Raw genomic sequence first — 17,917 nt, forward strand, 5'->3', positions numbered from 1 at the left:
CATACACTGTGTTTGTGTTGTTCAAGAACTGCAGGGGTTTTGGCAGTTGCGCTATTTGTTGTAATGGCCTCTGTGATATTGATTGTGCTGTGTATGTGTTTCTATATATTTCAGCTCCTTAACGACAAATCACGCATACTTTACATTTTTGCTGACTGTTTTTAAAATGAACGCTGCACAGCTCTAGATGTATTTGATGTCATTGGGGACGAGCTCAAGTCAAGTCACAAGCCTTAAGGATGAATCAATTCTAAAGCTCTCTTTAACAGGCTCTTAAAACTTTAAAACTGGTTTTGTAATCCACACCGAATATCAAGTCCATATTTATTTTTGTTTGGCAGTTATTGTTGTGTGGTAATACGGTGCAGACCTCTCATTTGAATCTGCACTCCAACTGCATTACTATGCAATGATAACACAAAATGTGCTAACTGATTTTCATTATGAAACCATGGCTGGCTTGAAGGTAAAAAACATTTTCAAAAACCTAGCAGCCATGTTTAGCTGTTACGTAAAGAATAGGCGAATTGTAGTAAACAAAGGAAAAAAAATCCATATGCCCTTTTTCTTATTTCTCCACTTCTTGACGTTGTGTTGTCTTCCTCTGCAGGGCCAAAGAAGAGTCCAAGCGACAGAGTTGATTCAGAAATCCAACATTTGGAAGAATATTTCTGTGCCTGCGAACAGCCTCCACAGCCTCAACGAGGGTGAGTCTCTCTCTGATCATGAGGAAGGCCAGAGCCAGAGTCGCTGAGCGGCTGATTCCTCGTGCACAGTGGACGAGCACCTTACCTACACGGACATTAGACAGAAACACTTCAAATGACCGCTTCGTTTAGATGAAGCATGCATACTCATATAACTACCAGAATGTAATTGCAAAGGAGAATTTACTTTAATTTTTTCTGATAATTGTTATAATGTAGGGTTTAATATTCTTAGAATAATTAATTCAATTTAAATCAATTTATTTGTACAGCCCAAAATCACAAATTTGCTTCAGAGGGCTTTCCAACCATTCTGTAAACATATATATCTCCATTCACACGATTTTGGTGCAAAATGTGAAGAAAAAGACTCTTAAATGAAGACGCAGATCTTTATCCAGATAAAACTAAGTTAAAGAAATAAAATAAATGCCTGGATGAGAATGTCTTCAAGAGGTTAAAGATCAAATGTTTGGAGTTGCCAAACACCTCAGTTGATCAGTCTTGGAGAAGAAAATCTTTCTTGTACACATTGTCAAGCAGCAGTTGAGTTTTAATCTATAAATGCAAAAAGATTCTGAATTTTTGGTTTATAATTTTTCAGATTTAGTTAACATCACAATCAAGTTTTCAGCTAGATGGTGCATCTTGTCACATTTTTATATTTATTGTGTTGTGAAATGATATACGGTATTATTCCACCTTTAACTTAATGTGTTTCTTTTGTTTTCTGTAGCTCAATGTACCTTTCTGCTTCAGAGCAGCATGAATGAAATCAGCCGTCTCAGTGAAGAATGGGCTCAAGTCAAAATCTTTACAGTCTGGTGCTTCTACTCCGTGATACCGCATGCTGGTGTCTTTGTAGAATCGTGCCCCAGTGTCGATGTGCTGGGGGCCATCTGCAGCGTTCACCACATGCGTTATGCCCAGATCCACTAACAGGGATTTATGCTGAGCAGTAGCCCTGTAAACGACACAAGAGATGTAGCAAGGAATGGAGATTTCTCTCGCCTGGAGCCAGCTCTGTAAGCGTATGTTTGCAAATGCATCACTGGTGACTCAAATGTACAGATTTTTACATTTTGTCCCATGAGTTGGCCAAATACAGGGACTTGTTTGCAGCAACACTTTCACAATCAGATCACCATATTGCAGCGGGGGCCCTGAAGTGAGAATGTCACTTACGCATCTCCGATGTAGAGGTTGGGCCAAACCTCGTTGACAGCTCCGGTGGGGCGTCTGTTCTTCAGCAGAAGGCTGAGCAGATCGCTGGTGGGCGGTGTCTGATACTCTGGCTCCTCCTCTGCACTCATATCTGCATCTTTCACTTCAGTGTTGTTGGATAATTATCACAAATCACATTCAGCTCAACACTCGGTTAACAGTGAGATAATACCCCCCCAAAGACATGATGCTCCAGGATGGAAAATGAGAGACGTCATTGCTGCTGTCCTGCTAGTTTGTATTGCCTGTAGGCATTTGGAAAGGGACCATGGCAAACTCCAACCTTATTGGTGCAACTCGCTCTGTTTTCCATCCGAGCGGAGTATCAGTGTTGTTTAGAGGCTGAGCCCCGCTGGAACGAGACAGCTGAAGATGCCAGAGTCTGGGCAGGAGCGGTGTGGACTATTTATTCCTCACATGACCGTGACAGAAGCCAGGCTGCTTGTGTTGTGACACTTTTAGCCACAGAACCACATAGATGATTATAGTTTGTATTAGTGCTCTGAAACATGATGAGGAAGATGCCTCGCTGAGTCTAAAACTGCATCATTGTTCATTTTAAATAATTTAAAGGATAATGCTGCTGTTGTTTTATCCTTTCACTTATACATTTCATAAATTCATGAAATATAAAGCCAGTGTGTAGCCACTGCCTGATGATTCCATCCAGAAACTATGAATAACACAAAAAACATGTCGCATTTGTTGACATATTTCCTCATTACGATGGACGTGGACACTGTAGTTTATTCCGGGACCACTCAGAGACTACATTTTATATTCCTGGAGAGTATCTCTGAGTCAGACGAACACCAGTGGTTGTTGACAATCTGAAGGTTCATTTAGCAGCTGAATGTTTTTGAGCTTTCCATCATACTTAAATGACCGTCACCAGCAGATGGGGTTTGGCATAGAATTATAGACGTTCAAATTCCCAATTTCTATTTTAAGGAATACCTCAATTTATCAAGAAAAAACAGTTACTTGCTTTCTCTCCTAGAGTTAATGAGAATGAGAAGAACGCCACCACTTTCATGTCTCGAAGGATCATAATATACCATGTTAATCAGTGAGATTTAGAGGTGCTTCCTGTCTTTGTGCTAAACTAAGCTATCCTGGCTCTAGTTTACAATATTTAGCATATGGAAATGAGATTGGTGTCAACTCTTCCTCAAAGGGCTTCTCAGTCACAAAGACTTAAATGTTGAGGTTTATTCTCTGGAAATAACAGTTGAGAAAATGATCTCACTGGGAAGTCCATTTAGTAGCTGCTCTTTCTTTATACCTGTTTATTGTAAAGAAGTAACATGTCACCCAGTGCAACTACATGGCTCTTTTATTAGTTTTTGGAAAATAATAGAGCCGTATATACACAGACAATACCCTTTCTTGGATAAAGTTTGTTCATTACAATAAAAGGCCTTTAATGAAGTATAAGTCACTTTAATTTATTCACCAAAAAAATGAATTTGTCTAACAAAGAAAAGACAATCAGAGCGTTTTTTTTAACATTCATATCTCCGTTGATTACTTTAAACGCAAAAGTATAATCCACATTTATGAACTGATGGATTTGATCTCAAGTCCGACCGTTGGCACTCCAGCTCCTCGATGATCCCTGGCAGTGCAGCTTTTTGTCCAGCTCTCGGAGCTGCTCCAGGAAACCATTGTTAGGTGAGATGTTCCTGTTGGCGCTGACAGCTTTGATGGCGTCCACCAGCATCATGTTCTCATGGATCATCAGGTAGGCCAGAACCAAGGTGGACGAGCGGCTGAGACCCATCGCACAGTGGACAAACACCTTACCTGCCAATCAGCAGAAAAAACCCCTCAACATCACTTTCTATGGATCAGTCCAGAGCTCCATGTCTGTATTTACGACCATGCAATGACTGGATTATTGTAGTGAACTTTATTCTAACTGTCTAATTTGTTACTCCTCCCTCTGTGGATTAAAAAGCATACACATCACAGAGAGGAGCACTTCTAACTCCTGACTAAAAGTTTTCAACAATGTTGCAACAAATGTTTCTACACACGGTAATCCCTGGTTCCTTATCGGGCCCGGGGATTAGGGCGCATAGGAGCGCGTAATTGAACTGTCTTGGCGTCCGTGTATTTCGGCTGGGGATTACTGTAGGCCCCGCCACACACTGGAGCCCCTGATCAGCCAGCATGTGGATGAGGAGGCCTCATCTTATTACTGTCGTGTCAGATACCGACTTCACTTTGCATAACAGGCCAGGCAGGCACAGGCCACAAACATAATTGTGTAATTTCCATGTCCAATAAAAGTGTTGCTTACAAATTACCAGGGCAATCCATTTAAAACCAATTTTCCTGGCTAAGGTCTGAGCTTATGAGAAGATTACCGTGGGGGAAAGATATTAGCTTGATATTATGTTTAATGTTTGATTTGCATTTTAATGACTAATACAACTGGGGGTTGCTGTAATGGGAATTGACTGACAAATGTCTCTGTACTTTGCCTTGCAGTAACAAAAAAAAAATCCCCCAAGCTAAAAATCATAAGAAATACCGTGAGCCCAGGGAGAGCTCCTCACCTGTGGGCGAGCTTAAAGCGTTCTTGATAAAATTGGCCGCTGGGTAAAAGAAGGGACTTAAGTTAAAGGATGGCATGTCAAAAGCCTCCACTCCATGATAAGTGATTCTGGTGTCTCTGTAGAAGCTGGGGCCCGTGTTCACGTTGAACTTTCCGTCAGCAGCGTTAAGTACGTGGGTGATGTGGTGAGCCTGAAGTGTCCTCTTGTCTTTGGCTGCATACCTAAAGGGAAAAGGCATAATTATCTGTCGGTGCAGATAAGTGAAAGAAGGGGCTTGTCATTGCTATGAGCATACATATGACCATTTTGTAATAAGGAATGCTTTTTACTTATAATGCTTATTTCTAATTATTTAAAAGTTGTCGTATTCATGATTAATAAAACATTTACTCCTGCTTTATATCATTAATAAGCTGTTTAATGCAAAAATTAGAAGAGCGTTTTGTGTTGCCAAGTTGTGGACCCAAAGCTACCTGCTTTGTTGCTATCCGAAAACGGCGCCATGAGAGCGGTGAGACGAGAGCTGATGATGACTGAGTCGGGTGGCAATTCTCTCTGGGTTCATCACTACAAACAACACCTTTTATGTCCAAGTATTCATGTGACCCATTAGATCCATACAAATATTGTTGCTTTTACCATTTATATGTTATTTTTTAGTAGTTTTTTCTTAGTTTTGTAAGGCCTTTAATTGGTGACAATTTGTATATCCTTTGTCCTCATGCCTGGCCTCACATGTCTCCAATATAGATCCTGGGCTGAACCTCATCCAGATGGCCGCTGGTCCCTTTCTTTGTCCACATCAGCCTCTGGAGCTCTGAAGCCGCGGGGGTCCCATACCTGCCGTCCTTCCCCTCAGGGCTTCCCAAGCAGTTGAAGCCTCTGGGCATGTCTGGATGCTCCACTCCTGCTTTTACAACCTGTCGCATAGAGGTACCACATATGATACTCTAACAGAGTTTAACTCAGGGTTTAAGCTGAACTGGTCCCTGCTATGAAATTTGGACCGTGCCAAGAAGCAGAAAAGCCATCAAAAGGCTTCAAAATGTTTTTTTCTTTGCCTCGCTCATCTACAGTTTAAGAAAGAAAAAGCGGATACAGTTTCAGACACCATCTGATTTTCCTTTCAATGCTTAATAACTCCACTGATGACTTCTAATTGGCTTTATTGAAGAGAGGTAACACTGAAAAAGAAATACAATGGGGGATTACAGTGAGGATCGATGAAAAGAACATCACGTATAGAGGGCCCATCGCCTTTAAATATAGACTATAATTATGCCAATAAATGCACTCCACAGCAGCAAAGGACCACAAGAACGCATAATTGTGAGATGACCTTATGAAGCTCTCATTATTTTTATCCACAGTTCAGTAGCACTTAGGTGGGTTTATTTATCCCCAGAGATACAACGAAAATGGAATTCAAGGCCTAACAACAGCTTTTCATTTCCTGCAGGCAAGTCCAACCAGTGCACTTACAATTTACACATCGGGCTTGTGAGGGACTTACGATATGCAAACTGTATACATTAGCATCCATTTAGGCAGCTGTGTGTTTCTGCTCCAGGCTGAGGATGTACAAACGATGTGTGCGCATTGTTATAGCAAAGAAACCGATGGCAGCTCAGCTTCTTATTTGCATTCTGCTGGTGTGCGGTGACATAATGTGACACTCCTGGGTTTGGAGACTTATTGTCGTTTCCGCAGGGACGCGTCGTTGGGTCCAAATCTGTCTCGGTGACCTTTTGTTAAGCTGCCGTGGCACATGTAGGTGCACTCAAACATCATGACAGCTTCATGCATCCCTGCATGGTTGTCGTGTGTGTCGTGTGTGTATGCAAGAAAAAGCTGCGTCTGACCCAGCATATGCTCCATGCATATGAGTTTGTGAGTGTTGGAGGCAGAGTAAAGTGTGTCTTTGCACAAGTACAACATGTGCCCGGAGAACCTGGAGGCTCTTCTTTCTCTTCATTGATCTATAAGTACAACCCTTCCCTCCCTCCCACAGTCAGGGCAGAGAACTGATTTCCCTGGTGCACATGTTGAGCTGCAGCGCTGCTTTCATAGCCTCCCCCCTCAGGCCAACCTGTCCTTCCTGCTCTACTTCTGTGTAATTAAAGATGCTATGTATGGGAAAGTGCCCACGGTTAACATGGAGGGCAAATAGAAATGGCTTTTTTACCTCCTCCGGGCCTCTTCTTGGTGGTTTTATGAATTACACTTCCCTCTTTGGCCTTTCGGATGTGGTTCGTCTGGATTTGTGAGCAAATTAATAAAAGAAGAAAGTGTGGTAATCAATCAGGCGGTGCGGTATCATCACAGTACATCCTCGTTTATTAAAGTGCTTCATAAACATGTTCACTGCACGTCGCAAACAAAGGTATACAGTACTATAAATCCATACACTGTACAGTCTAATAAATATTTTCCAACATGGATTTCAATCTGCAACAAATCTCTAACAAGAAATTGTCAGCAGACACTTGCCTTGGCTGGATACGCTGCTTTTCGAAGTCTCTCTATACAAGAGCTACATGTAGGTCGACAGCACAACTGTCTATGTTCTCCTTGGCAATCTACCCTGCAACCTTTTTTGCTATTTTAACATCTGAATCTCAGCCCAAAATAATTCTGGCATCATCGTCTGCATTCCTTTAAGGTTACCCGAGCTACCAGCACAGGAGGGAGGATAGGACACGGCTTTTTTCACTAGCAAGAGAATTAAATCAGGGCTGCTGAGCGTAAAGCCTCTGCTGTGAGATTCTCCTCCGCAGTGAAATGTGTTTAAATCAACACCTGAGTATTTGGTCAAGTCAGGACTTTCTCTTTGAATATATCTGTGGATTAGTTGGTAAATAAAACAGAAAAGCTGACACTTAAAACTGGGATATAGACATACTCAGTCTTGGCTAAAACATAAATAGTACGTCAGAAGTTAATTCTTTGCAGAACTTCCTAATAAACTGTATTTTTTTTTCTTGTAACCAAATGACATATGCATAGCTGAAACCCATAGCCTATATTGAAATTGAACTTTTGACTAAAGCAATACAAATCATGCCAAATAATTCAGATTGTACGATGCGTGTGATACAGTGAGGTTGAGAGATAATGATATATAAACGCTATATATATATATATATAAATGGTAGATGCAGGTGTGCACCTTTTTGTGTCTGACCTCCCTAATGTCCTTTCTAAAAGTCATCTACAGAGTTTAAAAAATAAATATTGCTTTGTAAAAACATTTTCCGTAAGACATTTGGTCCATTCTGCTGTAATAACTGAGTTGCTGAAGAAAAATAAATCTTACAAGAATGAGAGGTAACTGAAAGACATAATTGTTCACAAAATCTCCTTATCATTGTCATTCATTGTTCAGTCTCCGTTTTCACATCACATTGCATTTACTTTCCAAACTGTCTTTTTAAGACGATCCTTGTTTTTATAATCACTACCTCTAAAAACATTTAAAAAACATGAAATGCCCTAAACCATGGTAGAAGATAATGCAGCTTATTACAAACCAGAACTACAATTAATTTGATTTGAATTGAGAGACAACTTGGTAATTCTTTGTTAGATCTTTTCCACTAGTGAGGTAAACAATGTAAAGCTTGGCCTGAGGGCGGCACCAGAGGGTCGGCCATGTTGTTGCTAGTTGTTACCGCTAACATGTGTTAGCGTGTTAACATACTACCATGCTTTTAACAACTAGCTTACTGGAATGTTACCATGCCGTTAGCATGAAACATTTAGCCTACAAAAGCCTTCCATTATCATAACATTAATATATTAATTTGCTAATATTTAGCATGTAATGTTTCGCAAATAACTTGACGAAGGCAGTATGTGCTGAAACATTGATTCTGCATTTTGCATCTTGCCATTAACAATTAGCATGTTAATATTAAACTTACTAATGAAATGCTAACAAAGTGCGCAGCGTTCCCTTTCTTCTTGGTGTTTTTTGTTCATGTTTAACATGCTAACATGATATATTAGCTGTTAATCTCAAAGTAGAGTCTCACAGAAATTCAGTCATAAATTGAACCAAATTTCATGACGGTCCATTAGAAGTAATTCAGTCCGGACTGTTGGACCAGCGGACTGGCTGGCGTTCCCATCTCTAGACGCCACGCTGCTGCGTGGCTGAACCGTGTAAACTTCTCTTGATTACAGGATCTGACATGTTTTCTTTTTTCTTGTCAGCTGCAGATCCAGATCCAACAGCAAAGCCAGGAAATTCCTGTTGGGGTAGATGGCTCTCTTCTGGATCAATTTCTGCAAAGCCTGTTTGAGCGGGAGGTGACGGCGGATCATGAGGTAGGCTAACACCAAGGTCGATGACCGGCTCATTCCCATGATGCAGTGCACCAGAACCTTCCCTGAAGAACAGACAAGATGAAGGGAGAGCGGGGTGGGGAGGGAGGATTAGTGAAAGGCCTCAGTCTTATTAGTATCATACATGACTGCCCATCTCACGCTGTGGCCTTTCTTTTTTCCTGCTGTGAGCTATAAATAGTGCCTCAAATTCATCGCCTACGTTCGTTTTAAGGTCCCTTTGCAGGCTCGGCCCGACTGTCTGTTTAATCCCAGCTCGTCCTCTGCTTGATAGCTTCTTTGAAAGGAGCCATGGTCAATTATAGATTTAAATTCTGCAAGGTAAGACCCTTATTACTACTGCTGGCTGAAAATACACTTACATACCTTTACAAGTTGTGTTACATTGTGGTGACAGGTGACACTGAAAGGACGGCACGATGACAGAATTTGAGTAGATGGGGTTATTGAGGAATTTAAGAGTGAAATAAAACATGTGATGTGCAGGAATTAAAAATAAAACTACCATATTTTTGCCGTTAATTTAAACTCACTTCGCAGAAATATGACATTTCATGTGAAAAAGAAGAGCAGTCTTACCATCAGGTGACTTCAGAGCTTTATGAATGAAATCAGCTGCAGTCTTGAAGTAAACATCCAGATCAAAGTGTGTCGAGTCATCTGCTGGAATGCCACAATACACAAAGCCGTTGCCATAAAAGCTTTGGTTCCCTATGCTGCCTCGCTTGGAGTGAGCAGCGTTTAATACATGAGTTATACCTATTTTCAGCAAGGTAGTCTTGTTTTGGGCTACTGCCCTAGCAAGACAAAGAGACAGAGAGAGTTTCAAGACGTATTTGAAGGCTAAGCATCATAGCACGATATTTGTTTACCAGAATAATAAACCTCCGCAGGAGTTATGTAAAAGATCATGACTGTTTAACATGACAAGTAACAGGTTTCACATGCCCCTGTGAGGCAAAAAAAGTATACAAAAAGTATACTTACACATTCCCTATGTATATGTTTGGCCAGACCTCATCAACTTGTCTGAGATGTAGTTTGCACGAGTCCAAAACCTTCTGCAGGTCCTTCACACTTAGATATTCCTTTCTCTTGCCTTTCGAGTCTGACATTTTACGTCCAAACGCCCCGTCTTGGATCGATTACTAGTCCAAATGTTTGTTGTATGAAAGCAGTTCCCGTCAACTCCGGCTCAGGGTGATCCGTATGAGCAGGTGTTTATCTGCTGTCACTGGACAGTTACCCAATTTAGTGCTTAACCTAGCGTGTAGTCTTACTCGTGCAGAGGGCAGAACAACAAACAGAGCAGCCCGAGCTCTGCTTCTCACACCGCCGTGGGACTCTAATTTAATAAGCCTCAGACGGAGATGAATAATTCCATAAAGCAGTGATAATTGAATGCCATTATGGACAAAATGTTTAAGTGCATTGCTTATACCGGATGACAGAAAGGTCCACTTTAATGCAGCATTTGTGGAATAGATATACTGCAACAGCTTCATGCAGCTGGTTTACTGCTGTGACATAAATATTTGTGAAAGCAAATTGGCTGAAAAGGGGAAAAACAAAATTAAGCTTTGCCCCCGGCTGCACATGACATCAAACAGCCCTCACGCTGCTGCAAGTGTCTCTTTTAACCCGCCTGTTATGTTGCGGGTCAAATTCACCCATTCCAGCTTTTAAATGGAAGAAAAACATAATTAACCTCCATAAAATGTAATGACCTCTTTCCATTCAGGACCGTGAACTTGTAGGTAAAATGTGGGCGCAGTGATGTGTTGTGAAAAGCCAGTACTGATGTTGTAAATAAAATCAGTCGATACATGTCTCCGGGTCATTCTGACCTGGATACATTTATTGATCGATTATTTAAAGTGCTGCTTCTGCTTATTGATGCATCTACAGTGGTGTGTGTGCGTGTGCGTGTGTGTGTGTGTGTGTGTGTGTGTGTGTGTGTGGTAGGAACAAATCTCACCTGATGTGTACATAAAAATAAAATCCATATCTGCTGGTGAATGTGTGATCCTGGTATGATCCAAGTGCAGGCGTAGTTGTGTTTGAAGAGGCTCAGTTGATACTTCATACATTTTTATTAGAGATGCTGTTCGCCAAGTATTTATAAGAAATATTGAAAATATTTTAGAAATATTTAATGAATTCCCCATCAAGATGTGAAAGACGATGGGAATCTGAACGTTCTCATGTTGTCCTCTCCCCCAGCAGAGACAAGGCAGACTGTCAGGTTTCAAAGACCAATGTCCTCAGAAAAGATCCCGAGCATAAAAGACTTTTTTTTTTTTTTTTTAGCATTTGGCTCCATAGTTAGAAATCCAGACAGAAGTACTGAAAACAATGAAACTGACAGTACATGTGTATAATTCAGGGGAAAAGACATTTGCAGGAACATTTGCAGTCATTATGCCTTCTGCTCAGTATGTAAACTGTGTAAATGATGAAAAGCAGCTGAGATAATCTTGGCAGTTAACTACTTGGCAATAGCAATTGTGCACAACATAAGATTGTCGAACAAGCATACGCTGATTACTGGTTTTTAACGGTCTTAAGAATCTGCCAAAAGAATTAATGATAAAGATAATATTGCAATACCATGATGAGACTTTACTACGCACTTGAACAAATCTTTTAAAGCCTGTAATAAAGCATTAACTATTCGTTTAAAACTGTTAATAAACGTGTCAAAACTCATGAAGACGTGTTGTATATGATTACAGCTGCTGCGTTGTTCAACATTCATTATCTTTTTATGGAGGCTTCATATGGTGAGATATACCTGTTGGTAATTACAGTGATAATCACTTAAAATGTACTGAATTCTACTTGCAACCTAATTCTACTGTGTTATAAACCATCTATTGATTGTCCATGACGCTTTAAAGTGAATACACAACACAACATAGTGGATGCACATTTTCTTCAACATAGAACAAAGGTTAAATGAGTCATTTTGTCTCATATTCAGTCTTAAAATGGATTCTGCTTAAGGGCGGGTTGATTACATTGATCTCCTACTAATATAAGGGTCAATATCCTGTGAACCGGCAGCATGACGCACATTACACACAGCACCCGGGTCAATAGATTCAACACCATTCTTGAAACAAACTGATTAAAGTTAAAGTACAGTATCTCCCCCTACACTGGTAGACAATTAAATCTTCATTTGTCTTGAGGAAATCAGGCATTTGTTGATCTGTAATTTAGAAAATCAATTGATTTTTGAGGTGCAGAGGATTACTCATGATGTCTTAGTTTCATATCCAAAGCACAAAGCTGTTTGAGGAATCCTCTGTTTGGGAAAATCCATCTGCGCTCTTTGACCTTATTGATGGCCTCTAGCAGGGTGTAATGGTGGTGGATCATTAGGTAGGCCAGGACGAGGGAGGCAGATCTGCTCACGCCGACTGCACAGTGGACAAACACCCGAGCTGGTGAAAAGAAGAAGAAAAAGAAAACAATGAACCTTGACGCATGAGTTGATACTGGGAGTTTCCTCTGGATAAGATGAGTGACATGCTTAGAGATAAAACTCAAGGACAAATAAAGCAACACGATGGGTATTTACCACCAGCCGTGACAAGTGCACTCTGAATATACTCAGCAGAGGGAAAGAAATAGCGAGAGAGGTCAAAGGACGGTGAGTCATCGGCAGGGACTCCATAATAATCCACAGTGGAGCCATAGAAGTCATGACTCCCCTGACAGTGCATCCTCCCGTGAGCAACATTCAGAACATGAGTGACTCCCAGCTTCCACAGACTGTAGCGATCATTGGCCACTGACCTGTGGACAAAGGAAACAGGAATCACAACAGGAAACGCATTAGAAGGAAGCAATCTTACTTTTCTTTAATAAGCTGTCAAGAGCAATGCCAAAGACTTACATGTCACCAATGAATAGGTTAGGCCAAACTTCATCCACATGATTTCCAAACCTTTTTCCTCCATACAGAACGCCCACCAGGTCTTTCACTGACGGAGTGACAGGAGGAACTGCATTACTTTGCTGCAGAGTGTTCATAGTTGACTGCATGGATATTTGCTCCTTTGAAACTACCAATTTGTATGATTTCTTCTCCCAACATTTATTTTCAAACTCTGTGGAGGCTATACTACGTTAATGTTGGTATTGACAAGGACAGGTGTCCCTGGACTATAATTAAATCAGTGACCTATAATCTAAACGTTGGTCAGCCTCTGTATCTTTAATGCGTACACTTTGTGGTATTTTGAGGCAGTTAATAGCACAAATACTTAATTTCTTTATTCATAACAATAACAATACTGCAGAATTAAAGACTCGGCAGTACTCTATTTTCACCAGGAGGTGTCACTGTTGCTCAGCTGGAGCCAAGCCTCGTGTAGCTGATTTGTACGTGCGCGGCTACTCTGGACATTACCGCCTGGTGTTGGAAACAGTATGCTAACCAGCGCGAAGCCAGGGAGGCGAAATGATTTCCAACAAGCCGCCGCTATTACGATTTACTCAGATTCTCGTGAGATGCCGTTTAGCAAGCTAGCTGAATAAACACGTGTCCGTGTCGTCTTCTGTGACACCTCAGTACGGGTGAGTGACCTTTACGGTACACGCATTGATCCAGCTAGCTAATAGCACGCTAGCTAACGTTAGCTAGACCTTGAATTAGCCTGCTTGGGAAAAGAGTTGAAGTGATCAATGACAATACGCTTTCGCTCGGTGTCACGTCTACCTCGGGCGTGCTTGTGGTTACACACACCGTCAACCACCAGGTGGACTAGTTACCTCAACATCACAGGATATTTAGGAAACGTTGGTAGAATTAGCTCCTGGCCCCACCTCATTGATAGCCAGTGATGTGGGATGCGTGCAGGTGGTTGACTGACCGTCTAAAGCGAGTCATTGCTGCTCTCCAAACCACAAAGACACAGCACCACCATACCAGTTAGTCCCTCAACAGGTACAGATGCTAACAAACAATGTTTGTTCCTCCTGGGTTCAGACTTTAAGAGACAGGGTTTGCTTACACTGACACTGACACTTAAGCCTAAACGAGGATTCTTCTGATTAGTGTGTAGGATAGCTCGGCTAATAATAAGACATGATCCATTTAGAGCTATTACAGAAGTCTTAAAGTCACTGTCTGCCCTGGGGAATATGTCTGCTCCTTAGTCTACATTTTTGGTGTGTGTGCAAACTTATCTTATCAAATCCTTGCCTCATATGTTTGCTCAAGTTGTGAATGCTCAGCTTAAACTTGTGTCACTTATAATTTCTTCTACGTGGCAGTGTTGCGTATCAATATTGTTGATTCAATAAAGAGTGCCAAGTAGAGCATACGTCTCCTTAACGTCCCTGGAGGAAGTCAATGAGACAACTGACACTAAAGGAGAGCTCACGTGTTTTTCTTGACTGTACTTTTCTTTTCCTCCAGCCTTCACAGTGAGGAGGAAATGAGCCAACTGAGTGTCCGTTGCTGGACGCCCAAACACGTCGCCAAGTGGCTGAGGGAGGAGGGCTTCTGCGACTATGTGGACCTGCTGTGCAACAAGCACCGACTGGACGGCACCAGTCTGCTCGCCCTCAGCGAGTACGACCTCCGCTCGCCGCCTCTGGAGCTCAAGGTGCTGGGGGACATCAAGCGGCTGATGGTGTCCATCCGCAAGCTGCAGAAACAGAACATGGACGTGCTGGAGGAGCTGGGGCTTCCCTTCGACGGCCAGTCTCCCACGGGCTCCGGAGGCAGTTTGGACTGGCTGTGTAACGGAGACGCGGGCCGGGACTGTGACAGCACTGACACGGCACCGGTAGGCGAGGAGTATCACCAGTACACCAACGGGAAGTACAAGCAGCAGACGAGGCGCCTGGATCCAGAGTACTGGAAGACGATGCTGAGCTCCATCTATGTGGTCTTCGTGTTTGGGTTCACGTCCTTCGTCATGGTCATAGTGCACGAGAGGGTGCCCGACATGCGCACGTATCCTCCACTGCCAGATATATTCCTAGACAGGTGGGTGTGTGACAACTAAGATGCTCTTGGAGCCTTATTTTTCTGAACTGGTGCACTGGATAGCTATAAAAAAACATTCATCTGTCAACTGTGAAATGCCAAAAAGAGAGAGTGAAGAAATACATAAATATCTATTAACTGTCAGAATGTCATACCAGATGGTGGATATTATAACCGCCCTACTTCCTTGTAGCATGTTTCTATTATTACCCTAACATATTCCAGATGGGCTGCTTTGGTTCAAAGAGACCTTTGAGTGTTTGTTTTTTTAAGTGACCTACTTTGTAGTGTGACTTTTTGTTTATGACCAGATTTGAGCTTTTCATGTTTCTTTTTGGGAGAGCTGATTTCAGTGACATATGTTTGGCACGATAACACAAATAGAAGCATGTTACCGTGCAATTTATAATCAGTAATGAAACTTTAAACATAGACATTTGAACCTGTGTCCAACAGTCCAAACCCCCAATTAACTTTTTGTCTGCTTTCAACAGTGTTCCCAGAATACCATGGGCCTTTGCCATGGCTGAAGCATGTGGAGTGATCCTCTGTAATATCTGGCTGTTGGTTCTGCTGCTCCACAAACACAGGTAGGAGTCCTGACAGTGTTGGTCGTGCACACAGTGGCAGCTGCAGCACACAGTACACACACACACACACACGCATATATCAGGCCGTCAGTGCCTTGGAAGTTAACCGTTTGTCACGACTTGTAGGTCCATCCTTTTGCGGCGCATGTGCAGCCTCATGGGGACGGTGTTCATGCTGCGCTGTATCACCATGTTTGTCACCTCCCTGTCTGTGCCGGGACAGCACCTGCAATGCTCAGGAAAGGTAACGAGTCTTCCATGTGTCCTAAACACGGCTTCTCTTCCTCTGTGAAAGATCACAGCACTGAGACTTTCCTCTTCTTCTTCTTCTTCTTCTTCTTCTTCTTCTTCTTCTTCTTCTTCTTCTCCTCTTCCTCTAGATGTACGGGGACATGTGGGCCAAACTGCAGCGCGCTGTGGCCATCTGGAGCGGTTTCGGGATGACTCTGACCGGAGTGCACACGTGTGGTGACTACATGTTCAGCGGTCACACCGTGGTCATTACCTTGCTCAACTTCTTTGTCACAGAGTGTGAGTAGCTTTTAAGTTAGTTTTCCCTTCGAAATGTCCCTGTAGTTAATAGATTTTGTCCACATTCATTCATGAAGATCCTGATAAATGACGAGCCGTTATTAAGAGCTGTGACATCAGATGGTTAAAGTCTTAAATCACGAGGATGACACATGCAGAGGAAGAAACACTGCCCACATATTTGGGACCGTTGTCTCTTTGCTGCCATCTAGTGGCCTTCACTGGTATAAACAAATAGCCTTCCTCAGTGTGACCTGGACAGAAATAGACAAAAATCTAATTTGTTAAATGTAAGTTCTTTCGGTTCTTTCTTCAGACACCCCACGAAGCTGGAACTTCATTCACACGTTGTCCTGGGTGTTGAATCTCTTCGGCATCTTCTTCATCCTGGCCGCGCACGAACACTACTCCATCGACGTGTTCATCGCGTTCTACATCACCACCAGACTCTTCCTGTACTACCACACCCTAGCCAACACCCGGGCCTACCAGCAGAGTCGACGAGCTCGCATCTGGTTCCCCATGTTCTCCTTTTTCGAGTGCAACGTCAACGTTCCCGTCCCCAACGAGTACTGCTGGCCCTTCTCCAGACCGGCCGTGATCAGGAGGCTCATCGGATGATGAACAGCGAGCGGCGCTGTCGGGATACTTCTCAGCCAATGTGCTGCTCTTAGTCTGCTGTGTCAAAGTTGCCAACTGAGGCGGTGTGTGATTGTCTTCATCCACAAACACTAACTGTTGTGATCCTGTTTAGCACTGAGGCCTGATGGGATACACAGAGCCATACCTTATTATATTCTGGGATTTATCTTCAAACCTGCTTCTAGACGGATTCAACAAAATCCCCAAAACCATACAGAGTTTCTTAAAGGCCCCCCCCAACACTCTGAAAAGCGAGCACAGCGGAGATGTGTCTCGTTTAGTGGTTGCTCATTCCTCCTCCTAAAGGGATATCATTTCATGTAGCATAAACTTGTTTTCAGTACCTCCTATCCTTAAGACTTTAAGTATTTGGATAGCACATGATAACAGGAAGCCACTTCAAAACAATTCTCAGGCAGCAGGTTCACTAATCCTTCACAGCAGTTTGCCGTTTTCTGTGCAATTTAACATACCAGATCATTTCAAGGTTTGGATCCGGATTCCTTCACTGAATGTTTTGTCTTTTTGTAAACTCTTAAAGGACCACTGTATTCCAAACATAGCTCTAAAGGACCACTGTTGTCAGACTCTAGGTCTACGGACCACTGTTAAAGCAATATGTAAAGATCTACATTGCGCTGTTTGCTGTATTGCAAAATGAAACAGATGCTACTTCTCTGCCGTCGTTTGAAAGTCTTCTTCATTCCTTGAAAATAATGTTACTTGATGTTGACGGAGCAATTCATTGCTCGGTGACGGACACACTAAAAGATGATAATGTCGTTATCAGCTAAAACATAGAAGCAAAGATTGATTTCCACTTGTCTTAAGTATAACTCCAATTGCCAATTACCGTGAGTGTTATGATAGGTTTCTCCGTGTAGAAATGTCCCAAATATTTCATGTTTGATTGCTGTATAGTGTTTTTTTTTTTTTTTAAATCATCATACAGTGTAAATGATAATCTTTTGACATTAACTTGTAGTAATAGTTCTTAAAAAGAATCCTTAAATTTGTATGTATTTGTTTGTATTAATTTATTTCATTTTGTAACAGTCGATAGGTATTTTTATACTTCATATACAATGTTACAGCAACATGCACATGAAGAGATATGTTTACAGTTGCTCCTGACTATGTATTTATTTGAAACACAATGTGCTTTTTAAGTGTAATGTTGATTTCAGAGTGGCCTCTACATTTCTGTGTTACAGCGTGTTAGAAACATGGTTATTCTAGTGCTCTCATTGAGGAATGACGCTCACGCAAAGCCGCATTACTCGTCTCGTGTCTCGTTCATTTCAA

At 42.0% G+C, this 17,917-nt stretch overlaps 4 protein-coding genes across 7 annotated transcripts; 1 reads left to right on the plus strand and 3 right to left on the minus strand.

Annotated features, from left to right (window-relative positions):
- Positions 1 to 568: 568 nt before the first annotated feature.
- LOC306713271 (dual specificity protein phosphatase 13B-like) lies at positions 569 to 2,020 on the minus strand (the record flags this gene model as incomplete). Its single annotated transcript, XM_079182924.1, has 3 exons — positions 569 to 792; positions 1,454 to 1,671; positions 1,893 to 2,020. 3 exons carry the CDS (start codon positions 2,018 to 2,020, stop codon positions 569 to 571), a joined length of 570 nt encoding a protein of 189 aa, XP_079039050.1.
- A 1,479-nt stretch (positions 2,021 to 3,499) lies between these two features.
- LOC306713331 (dual specificity phosphatase 29-like) lies at positions 3,500 to 10,036 on the minus strand. 4 transcript variants are annotated; one of them, XM_079182989.1, is made up of 4 exons: positions 9,830 to 9,960; positions 5,231 to 5,415; positions 4,496 to 4,716; positions 3,500 to 3,737 (listed from the first exon to the last, which is right to left on the minus strand). In XM_079182989.1, the coding sequence occupies exons 2-4, from the start codon at positions 5,383 to 5,385 to the stop codon at positions 3,511 to 3,513; spliced, it is 603 nt and encodes a 200-aa protein (XP_079039115.1). In that variant the 5' UTR covers positions 5,386 to 5,415; positions 9,830 to 9,960; the 3' UTR covers positions 3,500 to 3,510. The 4 variants fall into 4 exon arrangements, with proteins under 4 accessions (XP_079039115.1, XP_079039116.1, XP_079039117.1 ...); XM_079182990.1 differs by lacking the exon at positions 9,830 to 9,960 and adding an exon at positions 6,681 to 8,669; XM_079182991.1 differs by lacking the exon at positions 5,231 to 5,415 and having other exon boundaries at positions 9,830 to 10,036.
- Positions 10,037 to 11,773: 1,737 nt separating this feature from the next.
- On the minus strand, positions 11,774 to 12,895 carry LOC306713333 (dual specificity protein phosphatase 13A-like; the record flags this gene model as incomplete). The annotated part of the gene is made up of 3 exons (XM_079182994.1): positions 11,774 to 12,291; positions 12,429 to 12,646; positions 12,747 to 12,895. The coding sequence occupies 3 exons, from the start codon at positions 12,893 to 12,895 to the stop codon at positions 12,098 to 12,100; spliced, it is 561 nt and encodes a 186-aa protein (XP_079039120.1). The 3' UTR covers positions 11,774 to 12,097.
- A 394-nt stretch (positions 12,896 to 13,289) lies between these two features.
- samd8 (sterile alpha motif domain containing 8) lies at positions 13,290 to 17,898 on the plus strand. Its single transcript, XM_079182980.1, has 6 exons — positions 13,290 to 13,429; positions 14,274 to 14,849; positions 15,344 to 15,439; positions 15,566 to 15,683; positions 15,820 to 15,970; positions 16,287 to 17,898. The coding sequence occupies exons 2-6, from the start codon at positions 14,293 to 14,295 to the stop codon at positions 16,589 to 16,591; spliced, it is 1,227 nt and encodes a 408-aa protein (XP_079039106.1). The 5' UTR covers positions 13,290 to 13,429; positions 14,274 to 14,292; the 3' UTR covers positions 16,592 to 17,898.
- Positions 17,899 to 17,917: the final 19 nt, after the last annotated feature.

This window comes from Pholis gunnellus (genome assembly GCF_910591455.1).
Source record: "Pholis gunnellus genome assembly, chromosome: 21".
NCBI lineage: Eukaryota > Metazoa > Chordata > Actinopteri > Perciformes > Pholidae > Pholis > Pholis gunnellus.